The following is a 16,701-nucleotide window of genomic DNA, read 5'->3' on the forward strand; positions in this document are numbered from 1 at the left end:
ATTTGATATCATACAGTATGCAGTATAGCGCTAGAAGTGGTAGAGTATTGAATATGCTGTATATGAATTGTAGTGTTGTTAGACTTTCCCCAAAAATGAAAACATGGGAGGCCTCAGGTACAGTGCAATAGTTGACAGTGTATTGCCAATCAGGGGAACAACCTAATCAGCAGGGTATGAGGAGATATTACCAGTCCCCAAACCAGATAAACCTCAGGGACTTGCTAAGGCTGTGGAAGTTGTGTCTAACTGTATTCATCAGTGGCTCTCAAAAATATCTCTTCACAACTCACTTGTGAGCATGTTCATATCTCTCACACCACTTCTCTCTACCCCATATTAAATGAGCTATTTAATTTCCTGATTATTTTAAACACAGCTTCCGATGGTTTGGAGCAGTAGGAGGACCTATTTTTGAATTTCAGTCCACTACATTTTGCTTGCTCTCATGAGTTTAACCTGACGCAAAATGGCTTCCAGTACTAACTTTCAATCTATGTGCAATTACCTCCTTCTTCGAAGCGGCAACCATATTCAACAAACAACAAGTGCTTAAGACGTAGCAATGTTTGCATACAAGTTTGAATGTAGGTCGAACACGCTATTGGATGCGCTCACGCTTTTTATTTAATGATGCTTAGAACAAGAACGAAAACCTTTTCATCCTTTAGTCTGTTTTTCGACTTGTTTGTAGTTTAGACATACCGTTCGCAATTGCATCTAGAATGATTGTTTTAAGTGTATGTGGGGATTTGGGATTGGATAATCTGCCCTTTCTCATACACAACTTCAGAATTAAAACACTAACGAAAATACTGATGCCTCTTCTACATAAGCCTACAAACTGAAACGTAAAAATTGTGATCCTGCCCAAATATATTGTACAATTTCATCCATTCATGAAATTGTATATCATGGGAACATTGTTAATTGACATGGGTGGATGCATATTTATGTGTAGGCTATTGCAGCCTGTTGTCATATAATGTTAATTAATTGGAAAGTTTATGTAGGCATATTCTGTACAGATGTTTTGTTTGAGATTAAATTATATTAAGTCAACAAATTCACATGCTTTAAAAAATCTGGCATTGTTTTTGATGAAACTGTCACATGAAACCCCGCCCCCTTCTTACTCAGTTGTTGTCCTGCTGAATGCTGTTTGCCTGCCTGATTGTTGGAAAGATGGCAACGGACTGGCAAGGCCTAGCGTTGCAGCAAGCTGAACTCATTTCGAGTCGTGTACGGACAGTCTTATCCTTAGGTCTGAAGTTCCTCAAAACCGAGCTTGGAGTAGAACTAGACCTAAAGCCTGAGCTTTACCCGTCATGGATCATTCTCTCGACTGTATTCATCGGTCTGTTTGTGGTAGTCGCTCTTTCGTGGATAGCGGCCTGCAGCGGATTCTTCGTTGGAAGAAAGCGGAGACCTATCATGAGGGAGAATAGCGATGTTGTGAAGGCCTCATTAACTACAATTATCAAAACCGAGGAACCCAAAAAGAAGATCAAGAAAAAAATCATTGAGAAGGTATGCACTGAAATGTGGACACCCCTTGCCTCATTCTACAGGCAAACGTGATAACTGAATTATTTTATTTGTAAATAATAAACAGTGTAAGTAACTTGAGTTAGCATAGATGGTTGTCCATACGTAAACGCTCCAGCATTCGTTATTAAAATGCATGCAATTCGAATGGGCCGCTAGTCTGACAGTTACTCAGTCATTGTTAGCATGTAGCTAACAGCTGGTTAGCATACAGGTTCATCATCGTGTTTACTTAGCAAGCTAGATCACATAGAACATTGGTAGGCTCTACAAAGTAACCTTATTTTCAAATACCGGTAGCTAACTGTATAAGAAAGGGCTTACCACCTTTCCAAAGACATAGCAAGTTACTGGGTTTTCAGAAGTTTGCATGTTAACTGGCGGCCAAAAAAAATCGTAATGTTGTATTGGAACAATACATTTGTTGGCTAGCTGGTATTTCGAGAAGAAAGGTTTGTCAGCCCAGCCAATCACGCTCGAGTTGTAATGATAGCTAGATAGATAGATGGATACTTTATTAATCCCGAGGGAAATTAAGGTACAGGTAATATGACAGTATGTATTGATAATGCATTGACTGTATTTTGACAGAATATATTAATGGAAGATGTCGATTACATATGTGAACGACGTTGGATCCATAAATTGATCGGACTTTCTTTGTTTTTTAACTGTAATGTAGATACTAGTGAGCTGATGCTGCACACGCGCCTTTAAATGGAATGTAAACTTAATTGACCTTTACTCAATTTCGTCAATATCAGAAACCTCAGGCGAACGGTCGGACTGCATCAGATCCACCCGAGGGACTCAAAGTCGCAGAAGACATCCCCAATCTGCAAACTGAGTGTAAACTTGACAAGGTGAGTTACTTTCCATGGGAAATAATATCACTAAAGATGTTGCAACGAAGCTCTATTAAAACGATAACTCTGTGTTGTGAGACTGTTTTACCAAACATGACAGAAGAACACAGTTGACATTTTGAAAGGAATTTTGTGAGTTAACACTTCATTTTCTGTTAGGCTTACACATTGGTTGAATATATGACTGGACACTGTTGGCAAATGGCTGGACACGGTTGGCAAAGTGAAAGGAAAGTGATCAGGGAGAGCCAGGTGGCAGTTTCAGGTTGTCATCTGAATATGCTGATGAAGCATCTCAGTGGAGAACTTCCAAAAGTAGATCAGAAGCCCTTTGACTTTTAGCTCTGGATCATCAGGGTAGCTGACGGGGTCATGGAGCTTAAGTAAAACATCCAATAGATACACTCTGACTAGTTTTTGTGCAAATTGTGCCTTTGTTGTTGTTGTTGTTGTTGTTGTGTGTGTGTGTGAGAGAGAGAGTGTGAATGTGTGTGTGAGAGTGAGAGTGAGAGAGAGAGAGAGAGAGAAAGAGAGAAAGAGAGAGAGAAACATGTAAAGAAAATATATACGTGACCCTCTGATTTGACACTTTATATTCATGCCTCCCTGTGACATTTAGGTTAAGAAAAACAAAAAGAAAGCTAAACTTGTAGTGAAACTGACCCAGGCCCCTGTACCATCCCTGGAAGGCAAAGAGCGAGATGAAGGTGAGATATCAGCGCACATTTTGATTAAATCACTTTCCTTCAAATACACTATATGGAACAGCAAATGTATGTCACCTCTGGAGAATTGTTTGTTTTGATTACTTCCTTGGCAATTATTTCTGTACCTTCTGAGTTACGTAAGATAGGTACAGTGAGGGCTTTTGGACGTATTTGGGTCAATGACATAAGGATTTAAAAAAAATCTGAATTTCTAGTGTTCAAACATTAAGATGTTCTTGTATAACATTTTTTAAATAAGTCATTTTAGTGTTTTTTCATGTAGATGAATCATGTGGTTCAACTGTTAATCATCTTAAAATGTATTAATTAGCTTAACATGCTTCACATTTTAAGTAGAAGTAAAAACAAAACAAAAAAAGGTATCTTGAAAAGATAATCGATGCATGCACAGAGAGAGAGGGGAGAGAAAAGCAAAGCTGTGTGTAGAAGGTGAAAGATGCACATACAGAAATAAAGACAGATAAGGATAGTAGACAGATGAAGGGAAGGGAGGTTCCACAAACAAAAAGTCACTATAAAAAAACACAGAAGAACTTCAAACCAATAATTAATTTGATAGAAGGGAATAACTGTAACCCTAATTCAGTCTTGTCTATCCTTGTCTATTAGGTGACTGGGAGAAAATGGTCAGTAACAAGGAGAGACGACAGCAGCGCAAGAAAGAGAAAGGTCCAAACGATGAGAGTCCAGTAGGAGGGGACCGGAGGGTCCACCAGGGGGAGCCATCTACATCTGCTCTTCAAGCCTCCTCAGGCTCCAGGAAGAACAGAGGTACACTACTGGGTGCATTCCAGGCAGTCTGTAGCCTTACCTGTCATCTGGCAATAGGGCACTGTTCAGTAGGTGTTGATTCTGTTGGCTTGTTTGTTTCTTTTTCCTTCCACCTATTTATGAAACACTTTTTTTTGTTCCCTCTGGCTTAGCCTCTCTTATCAGTGTCCATTGATGATGTGCACATGACTGCTTCATGACACATGACGTTAATTTCATAGAATCAGTGTCCATACCTCAATTATGTGTATATTCTAATACATGGGAGTGGAAATTTGGGTGTCTTGAAACAACCAAAAATGTTAAAACTAGTGCTGTCAAACGATGTAAATATTTAATCGCGATTAATCGCATTTATGTCGTAGTTAACTCAAAATGAATCGCAATTAATCGCAAATTGTTATCTATTCTAAAATGTTTTCCATAATTTTCCAATATTTATTTGTATTTAAAAAAAAAAAAGTTAATCTCGCAATAAAAAAATGTTACGGCGTTAAAATGGGCTTGCGTTAACGCTGTTAATAACGCGTTTAACTGACAGCACTAGTTAAAACACAAAATGTACAAATCAAGGCGAGACACGGCAGGTGAAATATCAATTTTTTTCATGCCCTGGTCAAATCTTTCATACTACCATAAAGAAAACGTCAAAATTACACATTTATGTGTCTGTTTCACTGCATTCCTAGTTCAGCCGCGGCATCCATTTACTCCTAAATTTACCAAGAATTCTTCCTTCGAACCGCGTTCAGCGTTTCGTCTTTTTACACGACATCTTTCATGTCTGGTATGATTTTAAAGCTGAGCCTTGATCAGAAGGCTGTGTAATCCAAATATGGGCATTTCCTTTATTTTCAGCAACCAATCCTGACATTCTGAAGGGGGCTTTATGGATCTAAAGTCGATTAATTGGCTGACGGCGCTTTTCTGCTAACATGATTCGCTCAGTGCCTCTTTAAATGCTGTTTTCTCAAAATGAGTGTTTTTTCATTGTTAGGTGCACATTTCTCAGCCTATGTAGAACCTAGGTACACCACACTTCCCAGTTTCACACATAGCATTGTTATGAAGACATCTACACATGGATTTATTTATAAATTGTTCCTGGCCAGATTTATGGGTCATTTTACCTGAAAATCATGGCGAAAATAGGGTTTTTAAGGCCATGGATAGTATATTTTGATTTCCCAGGTCATAAAAGCAGATATCCTAAAATCCATGTGAGGATGTTTTGTCATTTGATATACAAACAAAATAAAAAAATAATTTTGGTCCTGGCTTTATCACAGTTTAAGATTCATGCACCGGAAATATTTGCAAAAACTTGCATATTTAATGAGATCCAAATTCAAAAACTTGTAATACATTTTGTTTCTTATAATGATGTATGTAATCAACTGGTAAAGTTTCATGGTGATCCCTTGTATTTAAAAATGTTACCCTATTCACCTGCCATGTCTCGCCTTAAGGCGAGACACTCAGGGGCGGTTCTAGCAAATTGGAGGCCCTGGGCAAAGTCCAACTGTGGAACTGACATTTATTGTGAGTATATGACTTTAACAATTAAACAGTTGTAAATTATTTGAATTATGAGGTTTTGAGTGTAGTGTTTTAGTAGGGTAACTTTTGTATTACTTAATCAAAACAATGTTACTTGTTACATTTGGTTAATGCTTTATAGTTCTGTTTCTGAATGTTTTCATCTGAAACTTCCAAATGTGTAGGCCTACAGGTCCTGCTTTAACCATTTCAATTCTCTCTCTATCTGTTAATAATTTCACTAATCACTGTATCACCACCATTGATGTTACTCACATTGTTAACATCACTGCTGTCGTTATCAGCCAGCTGTGCTTGAGCTATGTTCATGACCATGGCAGTATCATGCGTGTCGTCAGTGGGGGTGTGACAGTGTCTTGGATATGGGCAGCTGTGGTACATGATGGCTCACCGTTTGTAGAAGCAAAGCAGGCAGAGCTGGTTGGTGTCACTACAAGCTGTTTGTCTGCTGCTGCTGCTGCTAGCAATCGCTAAACTTGGCTTAGCCGCACTTATCAGATGAATTCGCCACATTATCAGATATTTCTTCCACTTCAACGGACGAATTCCTTGATTGGAAATTGTGTGTTACCTTAGGTAATTTCTCCCTGAACTTCTCATCCTGCCCTTTCCTCTTTCTTCTCTCGCTGCCACTTAAAAAAACGTTTCACGCTTAACTTTGCAGCAACACACGAAAAATTGTCAGTGACAGAAAAGTCGCGTGACCTGGAATAATTTGTTCCATGATGGAATTAAGATACATTTTAAGCTGATACTGAAAAGAAAATAATCGTTTTTCATGCTTATTATGAATTGTCATTATTTTGCAATGACAAGTGATTAATTTTAATTAGCAAAAAAAAAAAAACAGAAATACGACGAGGCCCCCCTGGTGGCTGAGGCCCTGGGCAACTGCCCGGTTTGCCCGTTCGTCCGGTCCGCCCCTGGAGACACTACAGGTGAATAGGGTAAAAATCTTAAATAATAGGTATTACCATGAAACTTTCTCAGTTGATTAGTCATGTTTAGATGAGAAAAAAATGTATTACAAGTTTTTTGTATTTTGATGTTTGAATATGCAAATTATGCATTATCTCATTAAATTAAATAATGTTTAAAAGATCATGTCTGATCATGGGATAAAGCCAGGTTAAAAAATCCTTTTCCCTTTTGTTGGCATATTAGATGGGAAAAAAATTATAGATGGATTTATGGATATCTACTTTTGTTTTCCTGTTAATCAGAAAAGACTGTCAATAGCCTTGTTTTTGGGGATATAATGTTATATAATTCAGGCTAGGAATAATATATTTACAAATCCCTCTGTAAATGTCTTCTTAATATAGTTGGGTACAAGACTGGAAAGTTTGGTGTATATAGGTTGAACTGAAGGAGTTTTTATCCTTGGAGTATGACAAAAAACTAATTTTGAGAAAATCGCATTTTAAGATTCAGGAAGTGTCAAGCCATACCACGTGATGCGTCTGAACGAATCACGTTATCAGAAACCACCGCAAACCAATGAAATTGCGTCCTTAGGTTTAAAGCCCCGTTTTTGCTAACATCATTGGTTACTGCTGGAAAGGAAATGTCCTTATATGGATTAGATAGCGTTGTGTGAGAGATATAGCGCTTTTCAACGGCACCAAACATGTCAGGCATCAGAAAGCCGATATACTGCACGTTACGTTAGAATGCTAACTTTGCTGGAAACCTAGGAGAATGCTGACGCCGCGAACAGACAAAATGTGAATAAATATACACATTAATGTATAATTAGGATATTTTTTTTATGCTAGTATGAAAGATTACATGTTTAGGGAGTGAACTAGCTCAAAATCTCAAAATTGACCACTGCTGGAAAAAAACGATGTTTTTGCCTGCCGTGAATTTAGCATATTTATGCTAATTAGACTGGATCTCATTAAATATGCAAGTTTTTGCATATATTTCCGGTGCATGAATCTTAAACTGTGATAAAGCCAGGACCAACATTCTTTTTTTTATTTTGTTTATATATCAAATGACAAAAAATCCTCACATGGATTTTAGGATATCTGCTTTTATGACCTGGGAAATCAAAATATACTATCCATGGCCTTAAAAACCCTATTTTCGCCATGATTTCCAGGTAAAATGACCCATAAATCTGGCCAGGAACAATTTATAAATAAATCCATGTGTAGATGTCTTCATAACAATGCTATGTGTGAAACTGGGAAGTGTGGTGTACCTAGGTTCTACATAGGCTGAGAAATGTGCACCTAACAATGAAAAAACACTAATTTTGTAGTAAAACTTGAAAAGACTCAAGATTCTCAAACTTTAAGAGCTATTATAGACTTTTGGTGTAAAACTGAACCAAGTTGCTCACTGCCAACAGATTTGCCTTGAAAACCCAGACACAGTCGGCACTGATAAAAGCTAACTAGCCTGCCAACTGATATATTTTTGTGATATGTTTTGAGAACATGTACAGATGGACCATTAGCACCCGTTACAAAGGGTATCATCTGCAGGGTATTTATCCTGAATAATGGAGACAGCCTCCATGACCCTTATTACGCATAACAATGAATCAAAAGAATCAAGACCAGCAATGTTGGACCACTTGCTGTCTTTAAGCATTATTGTAAGACGACACAAGTCCATTATTTGTGCTTCAATACATTTAGGCAAGCAAAGGAATGAAGGAGAAGACATATTGATGCCATCTCTCCAACAGGTTCATCATAGTGTTCCCTTCTCATTGTAGATTCCACACATGCTAAGGCTGCTAAAGCGGACTCTGCTGTGGCCCAAGGTACAGTTGACACATTTGTTAACGTAGAGTGTCTTAGACAGATTAAGATTGGAAATGTTCCTGGCAAACTTTGTTAACTAACATCATGGATGCATGTCCAGAGCATCTTTCTGAATGTATATGTCAGTTAACTGGGTGTCCTGCCACAGCTCCCAGCACCTGGACTGAGGCGCCGCCGGTGAACTGCGGAGGATGGACAGACCCCACCTTGAATCCTAGATCATCAGTGAACCCGGCCGACAGTGAGAAATGGTCATCCATGAGGAAGCCGTCTGGCCACAGAAACACTGAACCAGTGGGTTGGGCTCAGGAGACTGAAGGTAGGAAAATAACTTCACTTCACACACAATGGAAAAATACTGATATAGGCTTCCCCTTCTCAACTTAGGTGTTCAATTTCAACAAATGTACACAACACCTGGTATGCCGTGGTAGACTCTGGTATACAACATCTCAGATCCAACTACATTTCTTCATTTGTCCCCCTAACTAAACCAGTAATCAATAATCTCCAAAAGCACAGATACACACGCTACACTGCATTATTCATTTCATCATGAATGCATTATCACTAGAATGTAATGCACTGATATTACGTGAAGGTCATATTGCGCCATTTTACAGTGCAGTTATGATTATGAGTAGATCTGTCTTAAGTGGCTGGGCTATTAGAGAGTGTCTAAAAGGAATGGTCCTTCATGCAACAGGGTCTTGGATGAAGAGTGAACTCAACCCTGTAAACTTTGCGTCAGGACTGAACCCTGGTAAGCAGCTGCTGTCATATTCATATCACGTTGCTCTGATGACAGCTGTGAAAGGGGAAACCGTAAGACATTTCATATTGGCTGCAGGTGGTGAACCAGTGGCCCAGCCAGCAGCAGACCTTCAGTGGGACAGTTCAGCCAGTGCTGACGAGTGGTCCGGCTTCAGTGAGTCCAACAACTTCCTAAACATCCCATCGCACGTTGTTGCTTTCCAGTCAGTTGACCAGTGAATGGAATGTTTGAACCTACTGCATAATCATTTCATTTTCACTGAAATGAATATAGCTGCTATGAAAAGGACTATCATTTCCTCTTGTGTTGCTTTGAGCTCACATGCCCACAGTGGCCCAAGTGTCTTAGGTTGCTGGCCCTTGCTATGTTGTATTCAGTTAATGAAGCAGCAGCGTGTGGAGATAGCTATAACATCTTATGTTCTGCATGTGTACCAGGGTGACTAGCAGACTATGTATGAAACTGTGTTTGTGTGTGCTGTGGCAAATGGCTCTTAAACTGTGTTTGTGTGTGCTGTGCCAGATTGCTTTAAACTGTGTTTGTGTGTGCTGTGGTAGATTGCTCTTAAACTGTGTTTGTGCGTGCTGTGGTAGATGGCTCTTAAACTGTGTTTGTGTGTGATGTGGTAGATGGCTTGGCTGCTGTGGATCCCAGCTCAGACTGGAACGCCCCGACAGAGTTGTGGGGAAATTATGAGGAGCCAGCAGTGGACACTCCTGCCCCTGCAGCAGCCCCTGTCAGCCAGCAGGTGAGAACCACCCGCGCCTCACAGCGTGTAGACATATTACTGTAGATTAGAACCACCTGCACCTCACAGCGTGTAGACATATTACTGTAGATAAGAACCACCTGCACCTCACAGTGTGTAGACATATTACTGTAGATTAGAACCACCTGCACCTCACAGTGTGTAGACATATTACTGTAGATTAGAACCACCTGCACCTCACAGCGTGTAGACATATTACTGTAGATAAGAACCACCTGCACCTCACAGAGTGTAGACATATTGCTGTACATTAGAACCACCTGCACCTCACAGTGTGTAGACATATTTCTGTAGATTAGAACCACCTGCACCTCACAGTGTGTAGACATATTACTGTAGATAAGAACCACCTGCACCTCACAGTGTGTAGACATATTACTGTAGATTAGAACCACCTGCACCTCACAGTGTGTAGATATATTACTGTAGATAAGAACCACCTGCACCTCACAGTGTGTAGACATATTACTGGTTCTATGTGTGTAGACATATTACTGTAGATTAGAACCACCTGCACCTCACAGTGTGTAGATATATTACTGTAGATTAGAACCACCTGCACCTCACAGCGTGTAGATATATTACTGTAGATTAGAACCACCTGCACCTCACAGTGTGTAGACATATTACTGTAGATAAGAACCACCTGCACCTCACAGTGTGTAGACATATTACTGTAGATTAGAACCACCTGCACCTCACAGTGTGTAGACATATTACTGTAGATTAGAACCACCTGCACCTCACAGCGTGTAGACATATTACTGTAGATAAGAACCACCTGCACCTCACAGTGTGTAGACATATTACTGTAGATTAGAACCACCTGCACCTCACAGTGTGTAGACATATTACTGTAGATAAGAACAACCTGCACCTCACAGTGTGTAGACATATTACTGGTTCTATGTGGTTCTATGTGTGTAGACATATTACTGTAGATTAGAACCACCTGCACCTCACAGTGTGTAGACATATTACTGTAGATAAGAACCACCTGCACCTCACAGTGTGTAGACATATTACTGTAGATTAGAACCACCTGCACCTCACAGTGTGTAGATATATTACTGTAGATTAGAACCACCTGCACCTCACAGTGTGTAGATATATTACTGTAGATTAGAACCACCTGCACCTCACAGCGTGTAGACATATTACTGTAGATTAGAACCACCTGCACCTCACAGTGTGTAGACATATTACTGTAGATTAGAACCACCTGCACCTCACAGTGTGTAGACATATTACTGTAGATAAGAACCACCTGCACCTCACAGCGTGTAGATATATTACTGTAGATTAGAACCACCTGCACCTCACAGCGTGTAGACATATTACTGTAGATTAGAACCACCTGCACCTCACAGCGTGTAGACATATTACTGTAGATTAGAACCACCTGCACCTCACAGTGTGTAGACATATTACTGTAGATAAGAACAACCTGCACCTCACAGTGTGTAGACATATTACTGGTTCTATGTGGTTCTATGTGTGTAGACATATTACTGTAGATTAGAACCACCTGCACCTCACAGTGTGTAGACATATTACTGTAGATAAGAACCACCTGCACCTCACAGTGTGTAGACATATTACTGTAGATTAGAACCACCTGCACCTCACAGTGTGTAGATATATTACTGTAGATTAGAACCACCTGCACCTCACAGCGTGTAGACATATTACTGTAGATTAGAACCACCTGCACCTCACAGCGTGTAGACATATTACTGTAGATTAGAACCACCTGCACCTCACAGCGTGTAGACATATTACTGTAGATTATAACCACCTGCACCTCACAGCGTGTAGACATATTACTGTAGATTAGAACCACCTGCACCTCACAGCGTGTAGACATATTACTGTAGATTAGAACCACCTGCACCTCACAGTGTGTAGACATATTACTGCAGATTAGAACCACCTGCACCTCACAGTGTGTAGACATATTACTGTAGCAGTGAGAACCACCTGCACCTCACAGCGTGTAGACATATAACTGTAGCACAGCAGTGTTTTCTGGTCTCTTCATAGTGTAATCTATGTTGTTGTGACCCACCGGAATATTCTAACATACACTGTTGAAGTAATGCGTTAATATATTGCTGTTAAGGTGTTCAGTAATGTATATATTTTTTTTTTTTTTTCTTTAGTCAATAGACTCAGATGATGACAAAGAGAAAAGTGATGCTGCCACACAATCCAAGAAGAAGAAGAAGAAGAAGAAGAAGCATCCAGAGGAGGGGGATACTGCAGAGATGGTAAGAGGAAGCAGCTCATCTACACTGGGAGAACAGAACAGAACTGAACTGAAACAAAGGGGTCGAGTGCACAGTACTGTTGGGGAACAATATTATGTATTTATCTTGCTATCAGTTACATCATCATCAGGTCTAAAAACATTTTCATTTTGTTTCAACAAAATCTACTTAGTACACCTTTAAACTGCAGTGAAATGTATCCTCGAGGTCCACACTGCAGAGTTCTGCATCTCATAGTTGCCTTGAGACATTTGTACAGTGCTGAGAGACAATTTTATTGTTTTAGCGCAATATTCATACAATTGAATTGAATTGAATTGAATTGAATTGAATTTTAAAAAAATTGAATGGAGCTGCGAGCATGGCTTGCAAGAGTGATATCTTCTCACATCTGTCCGGAGCATAATACATTCACATTTGTAATGAGACTGGCTATCTGTGAGCAGCAGTTTGTTTTGATAAACCTCTGTTATTGTTGTGATGTTTGTGCACATCACGTCTGTTTACAGGAGAGTGGATCACCAAAACCACAGACGTACTCAGCCATGGGGGAGTCAGGATCTGCCAAACCGACTACACCTCCCCCAGGATATCAGAGTGAGTGACAACACACACACACACACACAGACACACACACACACACACACACACACACACAGTACACCTCCCCAGGATATCAGAGTGAGTGACAACACATACACTCAGTACGTTTACATGATGGCCTTTATCCGATATTGGCTTAAGTCAGGCCGACCTCATTATCTCACAGTACATCATGGCAGTGGAAAATCCAGATCTTGATCAGATGACATGACTAACAAGTGGTTGAAAAGTAATATGAAAATATTTGTTCAGTGAATTAGCGCGTTCTGTCCAAAACAGTCGCAGTCAACGTTTTTCTAATGTCAACACATTGGTATAGGCTACCAGATAACTATCATCTGAAATATCACGGTATGTCAAAACAAACCTTTGATCTAAACAGAATATTCAGTATGGAATGGGAATAGATCAGAGCAGTATCTTTTATCGCGTTGACACATATGCCCTGATTGCTGTGTGCAGGTGAAGTTTCCTTTGAAAATGGGATAGTATTTCTCCATGAATTCGCGGCCATCTGAACGTCCTTATACGTGTTTTAGGAGGGGTTGTAAAGGTGCTCATATCTATTCGGGCCTCTTGTGTTATGTTTGTTCATAATCAACAAGAATAAGCTTGTGAGACAGTCTGCAGGATATTCATAAAAAACGTGCCATTAGTATGAACAGTTGAGACCAAAGACATAGACATGTCTCTGGTTGAGACAAAACTTTTCTGTTAGCCATTTCTGATATGCAGTTGCTATTTAGATACTAAAGTTAGCTTTGTTTATTGTTTCCATAGTAATGGGAGCCGTCAGAATAATTCGCATTTCTGTTGGCCATTTCTGATATGCAGCACATGAGGGCAAAGAAAATGGTGCATGATCTTGATTATTTAGATTTCGTTTCAGTATTTCAAAGTGAATGAGATGTGGGAGCACAAGAACAGTGAGCGTCTAGCAGTGATTATCATATCATAGACGCATATATGATGCATGTATATATGTCTATGGACGGGATCTCAAGCATGCGTCATCTCCAGTTGTTCTCTGATTTCAAAAGTTACAAGCGCGCGTTCTCCGATAAACAACCAACTCCGATCGAGTTATCTTGGGGTGTAAATCAGACTTCAGTCGGACACAAAAAAATCTAGATTTCTGGAGTTACATGAAATGGATCTTCGATTTAAATCTGATAAAGCCTGAAATCCGGACACATGTAACCGCAGTGAGTGTGACACAACACACACATTTACATAAACACACAAGTACCCACTGCTAATTTGCTTTGAATGAGTTACACTGGTACCATGTTTTTATTGATTTGATTTAGTCATACTGTATATGTTAATACTAAATATAATATTCTGTTTTTGTTTTTGATTTATTTTACAGAAAAAACAGACCAGAATACAGAACCTCTGAAGCATGTGCATAAAAAGAAGGCCAGAAGAGAGACCTGATTGCATGGCCTCACCATCATGCCAATGGCGGCCCTCATGCAATAATCACACAGTGCAGAATTTTATACCACAAACCACTGACTGTGCTCTTCAGAAATCCAAAAAAAAGCACATGGAAAAAAACATGAAAAATGCTGAGTTGGATCAGTACACTAGACAAACGCTGCAAATCTGCTGGTCCAGTGAACTAAATCCTGACTATGTGCACTAGAAGCCATCCTGCAGAGAGGAACGTTTCGAGCTAAATTGTCCTTTTTTCCCCCGCTGTGGGTGACAAGAATACAAATCATTATTTTGGATCTCTATTATAAGTACTTTTGAAAGCTGTGTCTTATAGGTAATTTGAAGCTTTTCCTGGAAACACAAAAGACATTTTAAAAGACACGCATACTTTGAATGTTTCTTTTTCTCTCATCTTTCCTGTGGTATTTTGGTACTGGTGATTTGCACGCAGTAGTGTTGGTACCACAGACGTGTAGTAGTTGATATGATATCCCTCCTGGAGAAGCCTGATACACTGCAGAGTGGGCAGCTGGGACCACAGAGTCCCATGTTTGTACTGAATATGTGAGCTGAGGAGTTAAAGGGACAACCCCAGTATGACAGAGAATCTAATCTGCCATAGGGCTCCCTTTCCACACACTACATAATGTTATCTGTGTTTTTAAAAATGTGAGGATAGATTTGGCTCCATTGTACATGTGTGTGCATTTTCACAGTTTATCAAATGTTTGAATTTAGTAAAGAAATGCCATCCATGGTTCAGACCTGTTCTGTGATATGTTTGCTTTAGCTTTAGATGTGTTTTTTTTCTCTGAAGCTGCTCTATGTCCTGTCAAAAGGGCTTTCACCTTTGACTCGTTGTGATTGCACTGTGCCATTGGCTCTACTGCACCCTTGGTGTTGTATTTTTGTTGGCTTTATTGAAAAAAAAAAAAAGTGAAATGTGAAAATTTTGCATTGGACTTGAGGTGTTGATGTAATATTAGAGGATTGCTTGACATATTCAGAGCAGTTCTAAAATCCATGTCTCTGACACTTTTATCAGGTCAATTCTGTTGCCTTAACCTGTAGTTTTATAGTTCATTGAATCTTTGTTTGTTTGATTGTTTTGTATTTTTTTAACTGTACAAGTCCCCATAGCAGGCTATGGCTGCACCAATAAGTCTTTAGTGAGATTTCTGTCAGAACAGCGCTTACTCTTGCATGACTTTGATATACCATCCAATATACCATTACATACGATCGTCTGCATTGTATCATTTTGCCTGTCTACACCATTCACTGTAAATATTCTTTTATGAGTGACAAGGGTCCACAGAGCCTTCAAACCTCCAGCTTGAGCCAAAATGATGTCAGCTTTTGAGAATCAGCCGTTTTAAAGCAGTCATGTTTGAAGTCCCTTGGAGGTGTTCTGCCCTTGATCAGTTGGGGATCTCTGAGGTGCATTCAGGTCCTGCACAGAGGTGACACATGTTTGTGATGGCAGAAGATTACATGAGCTTATGTATCTGTTGATGCAGGCCTGCTGGTTTTATGGATTTGACACAACTACGTTTACTGAAGTTGATGCAATATTTCTATGTTGATTTGTTCAAATAAATTTGATCTACAAAACCACTCTCTGTGTTATTTCTATCAACAATCACTTTTAAGTTAGTTGCACTTTGGATAACTCTGATATTAAAAGTGTCATTTTGATATCGGCCTGTATAATTATTTCAAAACAGACCTCCCTCTTTGTCTACTACACAATATCCCTGCTTTCCCTTGTGATCTTATATCTGGTACACCTCATTAATTATGTCCTCTCATTCTAAACTGCACTGACCTTTATCATCATGGTTGAAGCTTGGACTCTATTGCCTAGAAAAGGTTTTTGATTTAAAACCAAAATTGGCATGGATCTCTAGCTTTCAATTTTTGTATCTCTAGCTTTTAATTTATTTGTTAAAATCTGTTTTTGTTGATCCATCCCATTTATTTATGTTTAAGACCATGTGCTAAGGGAATAAACATCCATGTGTGTTTAAAGCTGTTTAAGGCCTTAGTGTTGTCCCTTGCTGGCTCCTCCTGTGGCCAGCGTCTCTTATGGACCTCTGATCTGCATCCAGCATGGGATTAAAATGATGACGTTTAAACAGAGGCACCTCAAATCTGTGTCACAGTCAGCAGCTGGTAACCCAGGATGGGTTGAGTTTCCAGTAGAAATCCAGTGTCAAGTGTCCCTCTGCACACAGAAACACACATACTTGTGGACTGGTTGGCTGGCATCGTTGCTGCAGGGTCTCGTGTGATGAGGCTGACCTCCAGAGCCCTTTCTAGTTTAATTAAGGATTAAGTCTAGCCCATTCATTCACGTTAAAGTCTCCCTATCCCTCTTTACCAGGATGACATTGGTTGGTTTGGCTCACGCTCTGCAAAAGCCATTATTCTAAATGGAGAATTCCTGAATAAAACTATTTTCTCCAAAAGGATTAAGGGTCTTCCTTTTATTTCAATGACTGTTGGCAGCCAAGGTCTGCATCTGCATTCGGGTCTTACTCAGAGGCATTTTCCTCACAATTGTACTGTATTGACATTTGATC

The 16,701-nt window shown here is 39.6% G+C and overlaps 1 protein-coding gene across 1 annotated transcript; it reads left to right on the forward strand.

Annotated features, from left to right (window-relative positions):
• Window positions 1-1,155: 1,155 nt before the first annotated feature.
• Window positions 1,156-15,723, forward strand: mtdha (metadherin a; the record flags this gene model as incomplete). Its single annotated transcript, XM_080837176.1, has 12 exons — window positions 1,156-1,530; window positions 2,313-2,411; window positions 3,034-3,121; window positions 3,752-3,913; window positions 8,208-8,255; window positions 8,405-8,575; window positions 8,963-9,019; window positions 9,107-9,184; window positions 9,661-9,779; window positions 11,963-12,070; window positions 12,580-12,667; window positions 14,046-15,723. The coding sequence occupies 12 exons, from the start codon at window positions 1,156-1,158 to the stop codon at window positions 14,111-14,113; spliced, it is 1,461 nt and encodes a 486-aa protein (XP_080693302.1). The 3' UTR covers window positions 14,114-15,723.
• Between the last annotated feature and the right edge of the window lie 978 nt (window positions 15,724-16,701).

The sequence above is a fragment of the Sprattus sprattus genome (assembly GCF_963457725.1).
Source record: "Sprattus sprattus genome assembly, chromosome: 4".
Lineage (NCBI taxonomy): Eukaryota > Metazoa > Chordata > Actinopteri > Clupeiformes > Clupeidae > Sprattus > Sprattus sprattus.